We start from the raw sequence: 16,269 nt of genomic DNA on the forward strand, positions 1-16,269 counted from the left end.
TGGTGGATCACCCTTTGTGATGGTGTTGGGATTGGGAACACGTGCAAAGTGGAGCCCCTCAGACCTAACGATGGTTGGGATGGAACCTTAGCGAGGACACAGGGAGGAACAGCCTTCTGATGATGGTAGCCCTTCCTTTCTCCTCCACATCTAGGGCCAGGAGGGCTGTTCCTCATTCCTGCTTTCAGATTATTGCTCTTCCTCCCTCAGGCGAAATCTCTTTTGCCTTCTGGAGTGCATTCCTGTTCACTGTTACCACTTATTACACTTCCAGTTTTTCGGTGTTTATCCATCTCCTGGTTCCTCTCCCATGGGCATCCATATTTTAGGAAGGCTGTGATCCAGGTGCCTGTCTAAGTTCTCTTCTTTAGCCTGAGAGGATTCAGTGTCTATAGATAGTCATCACTTTTTTCAATAAACCTTTATTGATCCCTTACTATAGACAGGCACTGTGTTAGGCACTGGGTTCACTAGAAAACAAGACAAAGTCACTGCTCTGGTGGCTCTTGTATTTTGGGGAGACAGACCTACAGTAAATACATATCTGGTAGTGCTGTGTGCTAAAAAGAAAAACAGCAAGATAAAAGGGTGTGATGGGGCTTTGCTGGTGGCGCAGTGGTTGGGAGTCCGCCTGCCGATGCAGGGGACACGGGTTCGTGCTCTGGTCCAGGAAGATCCCACATGCCACGGAGCGGCCGGGCCCGTGAGCCATGGCTGCTGAGCCTGCGTGTCCGGAGCCTGTGCTCCGCAACGGGAGAGGCCACAACAGTGAGAGGCCCGCGTACTGCAAAAAAAAAAAAAAAAAAAAAAAAAAAAAAGGGGTGTGATGATGAATAGGGGGAAGGGGTGGGGCTGGTACTGACACCCATGTGAAGTAAGAACGTAAACCATGTGGATATATGACATGAATGATAGAATACAGTGTAAACCATGTATTATCTATCGCTGTGTAACAATTTATCCCAAAACATAGCAGTTTGAAACAGTAAATGCATGTTATCTCACATGCATTTCTCAGGATTAGGAATCTGAGAGAGGCTTGGCTGGATGTTTCTGCTCCGGGTCTCTCGTGAAGTTGCAGTCAAGCTGTCTGCTGAGATCACACTCGTGGCTCAGTCAGTCATGAATTTGCTTTCCAGTCCACTCCCCGTGGTTCTGGGCTGACCTCAGTTCATTGAGGGCTGTTAGACGAGGGCTTCAGTACCTCGCGTCAGAGCAGCTTGCACCCCCCGGGCATGTGATGGGAGAGTGCACTGCAGGCTTCCACAGACTAATCTCAGAAGTGACGTACCATCACTATTTTCTGTAATCCGTACCATAAGCTGCCTCTCTTTCCTGACTTGTCTCCCTCGTTGCCTACATGTCGTTTCCCAATTCAGCTTTTTGCCTTCCTCTCATTTCCCTTTTCATCCAAGCTTTCTAGAAGAACAGTTCATATTGGGTTGGCCGTTTATTTGGGTTTTTCCATAAGACGTTACGGAACATCTTATGCAACGTCTTATGGAAAAAACCCGAACGAACTTTTTGGCTAACCCAATATTTGCCGTCTTAACTTTATTACAACTTGTCCTTTTCTCCTTCCGCAGATCAGTTCCTACTCTTTACCACTCTACTATCTTCTCTGCCAAAGGTGACCAGATGGTGGTAGAGACAATCAAATTTCTGCTGATTTCCCTTGTGGTACTTGATTCTCTTTCTCTCAGGACTGTCTCCCCTCTTGATTGCTAATGTGTCATATTTTTCCTTCTGCTTCTGACGCTACCAGCCTCCCCTGGATCCAGTTCTTCTGCCAGCTTTGTAAATATAGGTATTTCATGGAGTTTTGTTCCTCACTCTGTTTTTACTATACTTGGTCTTCAAAGCTGACCTCTACCAAAACTAAACCAGTAATCCAGGACCATGCCCCCCATATACCCACCACCATTTACAAGCAACACACACACGCGCGCGTGCGCACGTCATTCCACCTGTGTTCTTTAATTATTTTTAGCTAGTGGAATCCAGACACCCCAGTAAAAACTGTGAATCATATTTTCCCTGCCTTTACACATCCTGTAACTCAGCAGGATATGTTGATTGTCACCCAGCTGTCTCTCCTCTACCTCTCTCTCTTTAGCCCATGAATTGCCCTAGATGAGGCCCTTACTGCTTTTCACCTGGTCTCCAGATAACTGATCCCAATCTCTGTTCTGGTCAGTCGTCATCTACCCTTGACGCCGCCACCAGTTACTTGTCTAAATCATGCTTCTTAGTATTTCAGCACCGAGGTTACCTAGCCATCATCGACTCCTGACCCACCGGCAGAGCTCAGATTCCTTGCTTGGCACACACTGCATTTGGCCACCTGGTCTCTGTTGATTGGCACAGCTTGTGTTCCATTCACCCTTATATTTGATGCTCCTGAAGTATAAAAATTCTTATGTTTCCTTCAAAAGGTCATGCGATTTTATGCTTCTTGCTTTTTACCTCTTTTATTTTCCTGAAACATATTTTCTTCTCCCTTTTCCCCTTACTCACCCCACAGGTCATTCAAATCATGGGTCCTTTGTCCTGTTCCCCTCTCCTCCCTAACCTTGCCCGCCAGATAACAGAGTTAGTAACTTCCTTTTCTTTCCCCCCACCTTTGCATAGGTCTCTATGATTGCTCCCGCCCTCTCTCTCAGGTGGTGTGAGCTGTTTGAGGGCAGGGTCTTTGGCTCATTTGTCTTTATGTCCCCAACACTTAGCAGAATGCCTGACATGTTGTTACCACTTAGTGAATGTTGATTAAATAACATGCAATTGGACTGAGTTAGTATGGCTTTAGGTATGGTTTTACAGAGGAAATTAAGACTCCAAAAACCTAAGTTCATCAGCGCCCTTGCTTCAAAAACACTGTTTGGTTACTTGGTAGAATTTAGCACTGACAGAAGAGGTTGAAAAAAATGAAATGCCTCCTAACTTAGAGTATTAGATATCAAGCAGTTAAAAGGTTTTCTGAAGCCAATTGTAAGGCATTTATGTTGTGCTTTAAAAACATCTTGCCTTTCCAGCTTTATACAATTACGAAATTTTTAAAAGTTGTTTCAATTTCAAATATTTTCTCTTAGATATAGTGTCCCATGCAGCATTTCAGTATTTCTGTATCACGGTGCAATCTGGAGACAGAAACCACACGATAATCGATCAGGGAAATTTTATTATAAACAATGAGGGGTTGGCTACGATGGGCAACTAAAGAATATAGGAGTAGCAGATACAGGGAGCAGAGCACCCAAGGAAGGAGCAAATCTGAAAAGCGTGGGATCCAGACCTCACCGGAGAAGATGTGGCGTATCCTACCAGATGGCAGACAAGTTCACTGCAGTGCCGCACCGGCAGGATTCACGGGAGCCTGCCTTCTGCAGTGCTGCACTGCAGAACTGCCCGGGAATCTGCCAGTGTGGGCGCGCCCTGCGAAGCCATCCTTGGGGTCTGCAGAGAAGCTGCCCTGGGGGTGGGTGCCACGTGCCTCCAGGTATAAGAAGAGAACCGGGAACCAGGGCCCTTCCTCCTCCAGTGTCCCTCCAGCACCCTCTAAAACTGTACCAGTGGCAAGGCCACAGGAAGACAGCCCTGGAAAGCAGTGGACTGACAACTGGCGCAGTCCGCCCTCTCTGACTCCTGAGCCTCCGTACGTTCCCATTTAACAAGATACAGCTGTAACAGAAATTAGAAAAATTATGTCCGTATAACATTTATCTTGAAGCCTAGTGCCCAACGAGAGTAGTGCAATTAGATGAGGATGAGAAAGAAGATGGAGAGACCCCTATGTGTTTAGAGGTAGTTAAATGGCATTTTTAGATAAAATATTAAATATCTAAATTTTATTTTCCTTCATCTAAATAAATTAAAGACACTATTCTTATACTTGGGGCTTAAGAATTAGTTTTGGCTTAGAAACATAAAAAATAGGAGTCTTTTTGACTGTAATTGAGCCACAGCTAGTAAAAAGAGAGGAAGCGCTGGGTCTATGTGTCACGCATGTTTGCCTAGTGTAAAATTCACCACTCCTAATTCAGTACGTTAGTTAACCAAAATATTCAAGAGTCAGGAATCCCCTCTGGCCATTGAGCAAAGATAGGAAACAATATTTTGTATGCATGATCTGAAAAGAGGAGAAATTAAGTGGGGAGAAGGTTTGGGATCTGGTAGTGGAGATGCCAGTCGCTGGGACAAATGAAGCTGCTTTGCACAGACCACACGTGCTGTTTGCCCACGTGCAGACGGACATGGTAGTAGCATTAGAGCAAGTAGTGGGGTCATAATTTGGGAGTACCTCAGTATCATGAGTCAGTTCTTAGGGAAAAGACTGACATGAATTTTTGTTCCATAAGCCTTAACAACGGATATAACTCATGGGGGCTGCATTAAATAGTCCTACGGTTTCTTTGGAAGGAGTTTTTGTTATTATAGGAAGAAAACAGGAATAAAATCAGTCTCATATGACCCCTAGAGGCTTCTTAGGAATATTGATGACAGAATCGATGTTTCATGAATCTTGGCCAATACTTGTCTGTGACTTAGAAGAAAGGAGAGATTCGAGGCCAAGTCTGATGTCCTTGTATGTCCAGTATGACCTTATTACTTATTACCCACCTCTTCCTACCCATTTCAAAACTGTCTCTCTCCCTGGTTGTCATTGTTTGTGCTTTATTTCTTACTTGATATTAGCAGACAGCTAAAAGTTTTAGAGTTTGCTTTTTCATCATCGATTTTTCCCAGCTACGAGAAGTGTGTGAGAAGTTGGGGAGGTAGTGAAGTCAGGGGTGGGGACAGGTGTACCCTCCAGCTGTGGAGTAGTTTTGATTAACAGTTATACCCGGAGGGTATTGACTTGGATACTAGACTTACCACACTATTGGCCTTCAGATTTTCAGACAATAAGGGACCTTCCCCTTGCTGAAGAACTAACCAGAGCTCCCAAGTACACATAGGGAAGTTGGGTTCATATCTCCAATTACCTTTTCAGTCGACTCTTAAGGGTTTCAGTTGTAGAGATCCCCGTGACCTTCAGGTGGGGAGCGTGTAGGTCAAGGTTGGGTCATACAAGTTCCTCAAGACTCATTATTTTCTCTCCTAAACATTTCAAAATTTTAAGAGAGATGATTTGGAGCCTCCATTTTGTCATTAGTTAGTGCATATTATGAAACATTTGAACCGTTGTGAATGTTTGGTGTCATAACTCTTGGATTGCTGAAAGCAGTTGGTGTTAGTGTCCACGCCTAATTGTAAGTGGGTTTTTGTTTTCTTTTGTTGTTTTGTTTTCAGGTTTTTCTGAAGAGTGATCGAGTGGCCAGAATGGTTCAGAGTGGAGGATGTTCTGCTAATGACTTCAGAGAGGTGTTCAAGAAAAACATAGAAAAACGTGTGCGGAGTTTGCCGGAAATTGATGGCTTGAGCAAAGAGACAGTGCTGAGCTCCTGGATAGCCAAATATGATGCCATTTACAGGGGTGAAGAGGACTTGTGTAAACAGCAAAACAGAATGGCCCTGAGCGCTGTTTCTGAACTTATTCTGAGCAAGGAACAACTCTATGAAATGTTTCAGCAGATTTTGGGAATTAAAAAACTAGAACACCAACTTCTTTATAATGCATGTCAGGTAAGTGATCATGATATTTCCTATTCCCCTGACTCACAGAATGAACACCAAGTCTTTACAAGCCTATGAAGATGTACTTTACTTTCTCTAATCACTTTGTTTGAAAAGGTGAGTGAAATTGAATTTTAATATGTCAAATAATGACATTTGGAAGAAGCTTTGAAAGAATTATTTGATAGGAGAAGAATATCTGTGCATTTTATTCAGTAAGTAATTGTTCCATGTGCCCTATTTTAGGACATCAGATTTATACATATTGGGTATGTATATGTGTATGGGGCATGCCTTGAGTAGTAAAGTGAAAATCGTCTGTTGTCTGAAGAAGCTTGGCACTTTATAATAAACAGGTATTCCTCACTGCAGAATAATTTTTCATAAAGGTATGATACTCATCCTCAGAGTTTTATGGAAGTGACTGAAATTTCAAAAATTTTTTCTTTAACCCAGCCAGATAGAAATGAATTAAAGAAGATTGCTAAACTACATAATTTAGAGGTGACAGAGTAAATAATATATTTTCTCTTCAGTTGTTATTTTAATCATACATATGAAAAACTAAATAAAATACCATGTTTGTTCTACATCTTTCATCTTTAGATCCTATGATTTGTCTAAATGTATTCCTCCCTTAGTTGTATTTTGTTTGCTTATTTTAGAGCTATAAATTATTTAACTGTGCCCTAATATACAATTTAAATTGCCAAAATTCTGGCATTTTAAAATTCCTGTGTTCATTAAGAGTCACACTTCTATAATGTACATATGTTTACATTTATTTTAAATCTTTTTGCAAATCTACTTCTCAATCTCTGTATTCTATGTGTATCATTTACTTTGCATTACTAATTTGTGAATCATTTCCAATGAATAAATTAGCAGAGTTAATTAATGGAAAAGCAATGTGGAACCTTAACCCTGTGAACAATTCATGCTTTCACTATAATTGATTTTACTGCATTATTAAACCAGGTGGTGGTTTTGATAGTATTGGAGGATGACTGTACAGCCGAAATCTTGCATTGTAAAAGAAACACAACTGGGACTTTCTGTTTTTAATGGAGCAGTAGCTCACTTGTATAGTTAAATATTGATGAACAAAATTTATTAGTAAAATTCAGATTCAGACATTGAGTAAATGTTTACCGAGTATTCAAGCCAAAAACTTTGCTAGGTGTTGGGGAAACCAACCGTAACTAAATAAAATATTTGTTCTCTATGTGCTGAAGTCTTAATAGAGCAGGTAGACCTCTAAAATAAGTTATTACAAATGCAGTAGAATTTATCCTGAATGTTACAGGGTCATAACATAAATTCCTGTGGACCTACGAGTTTATGTTTATTTACTCAAGATGTACTAAAATTAATCTTTTGTTTACTTTTAAAGATCACTTCTACAGCAAGGGTTTTGACCTCCTGGTTTCTGTCCTCTGTGATCTGGAACATATTGGGTTGGCCAAAAGGTTCATTCGATGTTTTCTGTCAGATGGCTCTAGTAGTGCTTAGTTGTCTTTAACTTCATTCCAAACAGTTTTGTTAGATTGTATTATGACAGCTGTCATAGCAGCATGCATTTTAAAAAAAGTATCAAAATTGGTGAATTTTTGTGTAGCCATTTTAATATTGAAGATGGAAGAAAAAAAGCACATTTTCGGCATATTATGCTTTATTATTTCAAGAAAGATAAAAAAGCAACTAAAATGCAAAAAAAGATTTGTGCAGCGTATGGAAAAGGTGCTGTGACTGATAGAACGTTTCAAAAGTTTCGTGCTGGAGATTTCTCGCTGGACGTTGCTCCACGGTCGGGTAGATCAGTTGGAGTTGATAGCGATCAAATCAAGGCATTAATCGAGAACAATGTTATACCAGCGGAGATAGCCGACATTCTCAAAATATCCAAATCAAGCGTTGAAAATCATTTACACCTGCTTGGTTATGTTCATCGCTTTGATGTTTGGGTTCCACATAAGGGAAAGAAACCTTCTTGACCATATTCCCGCATGCGAATCTCTACTTAAACGTAACAAAAACTTTTTGTTTTTAAAACAAATTGTGATGGGTGATGAAAAGTGGATACTGTACAACAATGTGGAATGGAAGAGATCGTGGGGCAAGCGAAGTGAACCACCACTAACCACACCAAAGGCCGGTCTTCATCCAAAGAAGGTGATGTTGTGTATATGGTGGGATTGGAAGGGAGTTCTCTATTATGAGCTCCTTCCAGAAAACCAAACGATTAATTCCCAACAAGTACTGCTCCCAGTTAGACCAACTGAAAGCGGCACTTGACGAAAAGCATCCGGCATTAGTCAACAGAAAACACATAATCTTCCATCAGGATAATGCAAGACTGCATGTTTCTTTGATGACCAGGCAGAAACTGTTACAGCTTGGCTGGGAAGTTCTTTTTTTTTTTTTTTTTTAGATTTTTTTTTTTTGATCTGGACCATTTTTAAAGTCTTTATTGAATTTGTTACAATATTACTTCTATTTTCTGTTTTGTTATTTTGGCTTCAAGGCATGTGGGATCTTAGCTCCCCGCCCAGGAATCGAACCCACACCCTCTGCACTGGAAGGTGGAGTCTTTAACCACTGGACCACCAGGGAAGTCCCTTGGCTGGGATGTTCTGATTCATCCGCCGTATTCACCAGACATTGTGCCTTTGGAGTTCCATTTATTTCGGTCTTTACGGGATTCTCTTAATGGAAAAAATTTCGATTCCCTGGAAGACTGGAAAAGGCATCTGGTACAGTTCTTTGCTCAAAAAGATAAAAGGTTTTGGGAAGATAGAATTATGAAGTTGCCTGAAAAATGGCAGAAGGTAGTGGAACAAAAACAGTGAATATGTTGTTCAATAAAGTTCTTGGTGAAAATGAAAAACATTTATTTTTACTTAAAAACCGAAAGAACCTTTTGGCCAACCCAATACTTCTAGTTCAAATCTCTATCTGTAATAATGGATTTATTTTTACCTTCAGTTCTATCAGTATTTGCCTCATGTATCTTGATGCTTTGTTAGGTTCATACACATTTAGCATTTAGCATTGTCATGTCTTTTTGTGAAATTAACCCCTCATATAAAGTCCCTCTCTGTCCCTAATAATCTTTTTTTCTTTTTTGTCTACTTTGTCTCAAACTAATATGGCTACTTCAGCTTTCTTTTGATTATGGTTACCAGGGTGTATCTTTCTCCATCTGTTTCTTTTTAACCTGTCTGATTCTTTGTTTAAAGTGGGTTTCTTGTAGACAGCTGCATATTACCTCTGGTTTTTGTTTTTAATCCAGTCTGACAATTTCTGTCTTTTAATGGGTGTGTTTAGACCATTTGTATATAAAGTGATGTAGTTGGATCACATTCTGCAGTCTTTTTAAGTGTTGACTCTTCTCTGCATTTGTTCTTTGTCTCCCCTCCTTTTTCTGCCTTCTTTAATTTTAATTGAACATTTATATGATTCCATTTTATATTCTCTTTTGATGCACTACTCATCTTTTTTAAAAAGTGTGTTTAGTAGTTGCCCTAGGGCTTACAATATGTATTTTAACATAATCTAAGCTTACCTTCAAATGACACTATAAGGCTTCAAGTGTCGTACAGCTCTCCCATAATAGAGAATTCTCAATTCCTCCCTCCCATCCCTTGTGAAATTTCTGTCATTCATTTCACGTATAATATGCTCTGTTTCACTTATTTCACTTATTTATGCTCTTTTCACTTATAATATGCTCTGTTCACCAAACATATCGTTACTACTCTTGCTTTAAACAGATAATTTTTAGATAAATTAATAAGAAAAGTAAAAGATATATATGTGTGTGTGTGTATATGTATATATATATATATAATTTCACCTTCATTTATTCCTTCTCTGACACTTTTCTTTCTTCATGTAGATCCACATTTCTGACCTACATCATTTTCCTTATCTGAAAAACTTCTTTGAACATTTTTTGAAAGGCAGGACTACTGATAATGAACTCCCCCAGTTATTGTATATCTGATAAAGTCTCTGTTTCTTCTTTATCTTTAAAGGATAATTTCATTAGATGTAGAGTTAGCTTTTTTTCTCTTTTAACATATTCTAAAGATTTCACTCCCTTTTCTTGCTTGTGTGGCTTCTGATGAGTAGTCCGATCAAGCTCTTATCCTCGATTCTCTGTAAGGTGTTTTGTTTGTTTTTTTGTCATCTGGCTTCCTTTAATAATTTCTCCTTGGCTTAGTTTTCTGCAGTTCAAATATGATATGCCTGGATATGAGTTTTTTGATATTTCTCCTGCTCGGTATTTTCTGAGCCTCCTGAATTTAGGGGTTGGTGTGTGTCATTACGTTTGGAAAATTCTCAGCCATTATTAATTCAAACGTTCCTTATGTCCTATTCTCACCTTCTCCTGCCAGTATTTTAGTTATATTTGTTATGTCTACTTATGTTACTCATCACAGTTCCGGGATGTTCTTTTTATTTTTTTTGTTTGCTTTTTAGTTCTCTTTCTCTTTGCATTTCAGAGAGGGAAGTTTCGGCTGACCTTCAAGTGTCCTGATTCTTTGCTCAGAATCAGCAAGTCTGCTGATAAGCCCATCGAAGGCATTGTTCCCGTCTGTTAGTGTTTTTGATTTCTAGCATTTCCTTTGATTCTTTCTTAGCGTTTCCACCTCCCTGCTTATATTATCCATCTGTTCTTGCCTGTTTTCAACTTTTTCCATTACAGCCCTTAATATATTATTAACGGTTACTTAAATTCCTTGTTAGTTAACTACATCCATGTGACAACTTAATCTGGTTTGGATGCATGATTTGTCTCCACAGACTGTGTTCCTTTTTCTTTTTTTGCCTTTTGGCATGCTTTGTGACTTTTTGTTGAGAGCCAGGCATGTTGTATCAGGTAAGAGAAACTGTGGTATATTCGCCTTTAGTGTGAGGATTTATGTTAATCTGACTGGGAGGTTGGCTGTGTTTAATGTTTGTTGTAGCCACAGGCGCAAGAAGCTTCACATTCTTCTAGTGTCCTTGTCTTTTTCTCCTGTCTTGACTCTGGGCTTCCCTAAGTATTCCTCTTCAGAGAGTCTGTATCTGCGGCTCTTTAACCGTGATCAGCTGTTCTTCTGGAGCAATGCTGGTGTTGTGGTAGGGTGCTGGGCTGTAACTTGCACAAGTGTTTCTTGTTGTTGTTTTTTTTGTTTGTTTTTGTTTTTGCAGTACGCGGGCCTCTCACTGTTGTGGCTTCTCCCATTGCGGAGCGCAGGCTCAACGGCCACGGCTCACGGGCCCAGCCGCTCTGCGGCATGTGGGATCTTCCTGGACCGGGGCACGAACCCGCGTCCCCTGCATCGGCAGGCGGACTCTGAACCACTGCGCCACCAGGGAAGCCTTGCACAAGTGTTTCTAACCTTTGTCCCCGAGTATTGTTTTCCTCCCCACCCACACCCCTTATTTCCTTCCCTGGCTAAAGCATCCCCCATTTGTTTCCTTGGAGTCTTGTCTCCTGTTCATGCTGGGTTTTTTGTTATTATTTTTTTTTTTCAAATAGACAAGACAGAAAGGCCGCAAAGGACTGCAGAGGGCAGCCTTCTCCTCCTCCAGCTAGAATAAGTTTTCAGCGTTTTCTTCTAACAAAGTCCTTTCCCCTTTGTTAGGGAAAAGAATCTGGGCGGTATAACAGTGGCTCTTCTCCCCCTCTTCCTGCCAGGTTCCCAAGGGGAACCTTCTTGGATCCTTACCATGAGAACTTGGTGGGGTCACTGGAAGAAAGCCCAGGAAAGTGCAGAAGCCCCTTTATGATTACAACCCCAGGAGTTTCTCACTCTCTGCACTCAGCTTCCAGTAGTTTGTCCGAATTACTAGTCAAATAAGTGGTTCTATATTTCTGGTACCCACTGACTTCTGCTTTAAATGTAGTATCTCTCTGTTTTTCCTGTGTCTCCAGATATTGGGTTAGTGGTTTGCCCTGAAAGCTCAGTTCTCTTGATAAGGGAAGAAAAGTCATTGATTTTCAGCTTGTCCAGCTGTTTATTGTAAAGACAGGAGGCATGACTTCTCCTAAGCTCTTTACATGTCTGAGCTGAAACTAGAGTTCTCTTCAGCTCTGAGATTTGAAAGAAAAGCTTAAAGATTTTTTAATTAACTTAAAGAAATTACAGAAATACTCATAAGTAAGGGAAGAGCTTTCCTTTGGAATAAGAATCATTTTACAGAAATTAAGAAAATGGATTGTTGAGAAAAACAGCTGAGGTTCTTCTTTTCCCCTCAAGGACCTGTCTATCTTGTTTGTTCTTTTGTTGTCTTTCAACAGAGTTTAAAAAAGAAAAGGCTATAGAAATCACAGAAGATAGCCTGCCCTTTATAGGGAAGGAATGGTGTGAGGAGAGGAATTAGTAGAGCAGGGCTCGGGGAAGCAGCTTGGTCTAAAGCTAGCCAAGCTGCGGGTACCTGGCTCCAGGTACATGTTGGTGGAATTTACTCCACTTTCCCTGTGTCTCAGGAAAGGCTTTGAGGCTCTTGCTAACTGTAAAATTCTTGCTTCTGTATTTATTTACCCTGTCTGGTCCCTTGTTCTTGCCAACAGTGTTCTCCTAGGAAATCTCAAAGATGTTTTGTTGCTTCAGGATCCGAAGCTCAGGATAGGAAGCTGCTCTGCTGAGATGTGCAGGTTGGCAACGGCCAGACAGCTCTTGGGGACTCAGAAAGGAAAGGACGTGAATGAGGAGGGATCAGTGCCAGGGCTGCCACCTGAAGCTGACAGAAGCCTCACGTGGTTTTGTAGCCCTTGTCCCAGAGCTGTAGGTTTAGCATCCATAATGGAAAAACAGGAAGCTGTCTTCTGAAGAAGCATAGGTGTTGATATTGCTTCCGGTCAGAGCCAAGAACTTATTAATTTCAAAATTAAGGCATTGAAGAGTTTCCTCTAGGAAACTCTTAAAAGCACTAATTTAGAAGATAGCATGTGTAACAAGTTATGAAACCAGGGATAATTGAAAGAAAAATTATTTACATGTTATCAGAAAAACATAAGAACAACCCACATATGTCATGGATTAGTTCTTGTGCTACTGAAACTGCCTGTCAGATTTTGGATTCTTTGCCTTGAGAATATTGTGTTTGCATTGGTACACATTCATAGAACAAAACACTAAGAAAAGAAGATGATGAAAAGAGCGCAAACTGTACATTCTACAATGAGTAACATAACAATACCAGAATCTGAAACTGTTAGCCATCATTTACTTGAATCAGGATGTTAACGGGGTGAAAGAAGCCCAGTCTGTCAGTAAAGACTTTAATTTCAGAATAACTTGAAGGAAATGCTGTGAATTTCAAATAAATACAGTCATACTTTTAGAGAAATGAAGTTAGTTGATATTAAAGCTATGTGTTTTATAGTCTTAAGAATAATTTTGATTTCACATATTTTTGAATTAAAATATTGTTACTTAAGTGGTACCAGTAATGAATCAGCTTTCCTTGAACAGAAATGAAACGTCTTTTAAAGATTATTTTAAAATACGACAAAGTGTGCTACACTGTGTTTAAATCAGTTCGTGAACCCATTCTCTGTAATCATGTAGAGAATACAGATGGTAACATGGAAAGGAGATCTAGTTATTTGCTAGCTTTAATTTTTGTCAAAGGAAGCACTCTTGTAAATGCCACAGTGGCGTGGTAAGTCCCTGGCTCTACCTTCTTGAGGTTGAGGAGAATGCAGTATTGGGGAGAATTGTGTAATCTTCAGGTGTGTCATGAAGAGGGTTACCAGGATGAGAAGATGCTAAATATTCTGTGTGGGGGGCGAGGGGTGAGCATGTGCTGGTGCGGAGATGTGAAGCAGCCCCTGGCGTCTGGGGGGACCTGCTAGCATAAGGAGGGCTGGGTTGGGGCTGTGGTTTGAGGTGACATTAGCACATGTGGGTGTGGCTCTTGTAGATTGCAGAGACACGCAATCCTAAGTGACCAGAGTCTGAGTAGTGGAATACATAGTGCCATATACACTGTCATTCTCCTCCTTTTACCTTTTCAGAGGATTAATTAACTGAATTTTACAGCCATCTAGATCCTGATCTTTTCTGCCGAAAGCAATCTTCATTAACTTTTCATAATCTCCTTCCATTAACTGAAGAAAGTTTCACCCATGTTTACCCAAGAGTCAAAGCAAGGTTACCTGGAACCTTCCTCTCTAAATAGCGCTCCCACCTGCCCTCACCAAATTCCTTATATTCTGAAGACTGTAAGAACTGTGTTAAGTAATATTACAGAACTGGTTGTGTGTTTGTAAGGAATAAGCAGGAATATTTATGAATGGTTAAAAAGTATAGTGTTCAGGTTTATGATTCCCTTCCCCTAGAAATCTCAAGCTTTGGAGATTAAGCACTTGAGGTCTAGGAATTTAAAAAAAATCAACAGAGGCAATTGCTGTGCTTCCTGCCCCTCTCACTGTGAAAGTCTTCCCCCGGAAGTGCAGGAACCGTGAGGCGTTCTGTTCTGAAGACCCCCTTTCACGGTGTGTAAAGGGAAAATAGGGAGAGACGTGTGAATCACTCAGAGGAAATTGGTATCTGCCTTTCACTGCCGTCATCTTTTTTCTCAGCTAGTATCATGTGATTGATAATACATTTTAACATAATTTGTCTACTTTGGCAGAAATATAAAAGCACATTCTACAGAGACAATTACATTTGATAACAAAAATCACTTGCAAATCAGGAAAATAAAGCTGAGGAAATGATTGTTAGCAAGGTATATCTTTCCTGTGTGTGTAATTTTTAATCTCAAAATGTCTGAGGAAAATATTCAAGTGAATGTCATTAAATAGCAATTGTTATGTTTTAGGAGACGGCAAGGAGCAACTGAAGACCTTAAGACTGATTGGATCGTATAATACCTGACTTTTGAAATTCTGGAGTTGATAATTAGCTATAATATTTATATAAATATTCACTTCCTTTTTAAAAAATAAATGTATCATGATATATAATTGATGAATCTGATTTCAGTTAAATGTGAATCTGATTAGTAATACTGAATCAGTTTCCTCTCTAAAAATGGTTTTTATTTTTTAAATATCTTTATTGGAGTATAATTGCTGTACAATGCTGTGTTACCTTCTGCTGTATAACAAAGTGAATCAGCTATACATATACATATACCCCCATATCCCCTCCCTCTTGCATCTCCCTCCCACCCTCCCTATCCTACCCCTCTAGGCGGTCACAAAGCACCCCCTGTGCTATGCGGCTGCTTCCCACTAGCTAGCTATTTTACATATGGTAGTGTATATATGTCAATGCTACTCTCTCACTGCGTCCCAACTTACCCTTCCTCCTCCCTGTGTCCTCAAGTCCATTCTCTACATCTGTGTCTTTATTCCTGTCCTGCCCCTAGGTTCCTCAGAACCTTTTTTTTTTTTAAGATTCCATATGTATGTGTTAGCACACAGTATTTGTTTTTCTCTTTCTGACTTACTTCACTCTGTATGACAGACTCTAGGTCCATCCACCTCACTACAAATAACTCAATTTTGTTTCTTTTTATGACTGAGGAGTATTCCATTGTATATATGTGCCACATCTTCTTTATCCATTCATCTGTCGGTGGACACTTAGGTTGCTTCCATGTCCTGGCTATTGTAAATAGTGCTGCAATGAACATTCTGGTATGACTTTTTGAATTATGGTTTTCTCAGGGTATATGCCCAGTAGTGGGATTGCTGGGTTGTATGGTAGTTCTAGTTCTAGTTTTTTGAGGAACCTCCATACTGTTCTCTATAGTGGCTGTATCAGTTTACATTCCCACCAACAGTGCATGAGGGTTCCCGTTTCTCCACACCCTCTCCAGCGTTTATCGTTTGTAGATTTTTTGATCATGGCCATTCTGACCGGTGTGAGGTGATACCTCATTGCAGTTTTGATTTGCATTTCTCTAGTGATTAGTGAAGTTGAGCATCCTTTCATGTGTTTGTTGGCCATCTGTATGTCTTCTTTGGAGAAATGTCTATTTATGTCTTCTGTCCATTTTTGGATTGGGTTGTTTGTTTTTCTGATATTGGGCTGCATGAGCTGCTTGTGTATTTTGGAGATTAATCCTTTGTCAGTTGCTTCGTTTGCAAATATTTTCTCCCATTCTGAGGGTTGTCTTTTCGTCTTATTTATGCTGTGCAAAAGCTTTTAAGTTTCATTAGGTCCCATTTGTTTATTTTTATTTCCATTTCCATTTCTCTAGAAGGTGGGTCAAAAAGGATCTTGCTGTGATTTATGTCACAGAGTGTTCTCCCTGTGTTTTCCTCTAAGAGTTTTATAGTGTCTAGCCTTACCTTTAGGTCTGTAATCCATAAAAATTGTTTTTATAATTGTGAATACAAGTGTATTATATTCTTAAATCAAGTTATAACTTTTATCCGTGTTGCTTCATTTGACTATGCATTATTTTTTTTTTTTTTTACCTTTGGCCTATGTGTAGAGGAACTACATAAAAATATTTCGAAGTAAGGTTTCTCCTAAAGATGTTTTAACTTATTTCTTCTTTCTCCCAAATCTCATCAGATAAAAATATAGGCTACAGTCAGATATTCCATGCATTTATTTTTAGACTTTTCTTCTTTACTTAGATCTAGCCTATAGAAATTAGGGTTTTATCCCAGCATGTCCACATTTTTTTTTTTTTCTT

General features: G+C 39.8%; 1 protein-coding gene across 11 annotated transcripts in view; it reads left to right on the plus strand.

Annotated features, from left to right (window-relative positions):
* Positions 1-16,269, plus strand: part of CADPS2 (calcium dependent secretion activator 2) — a 494,346-nt gene that overhangs the window by 151,744 nt on the left and 326,333 nt on the right. For all 11 annotated transcript variants that reach the window (XM_032643104.1, XM_032643102.1, XM_032643096.1 and 8 more), the window contains exon 3: positions 5,290-5,622. In XM_032643104.1, the coding sequence (XP_032498995.1) occupies positions 5,290-5,622 (333 nt within the window). The remainder of the gene's footprint in view (positions 1-5,289; positions 5,623-16,269) is intronic.

Source organism: Phocoena sinus, chromosome 9 (genome assembly GCF_008692025.1).
Source record: "Phocoena sinus isolate mPhoSin1 chromosome 9, mPhoSin1.pri, whole genome shotgun sequence".
In the NCBI taxonomy this organism is placed as follows: Eukaryota; Metazoa; Chordata; class Mammalia; order Artiodactyla; family Phocoenidae; genus Phocoena; species Phocoena sinus.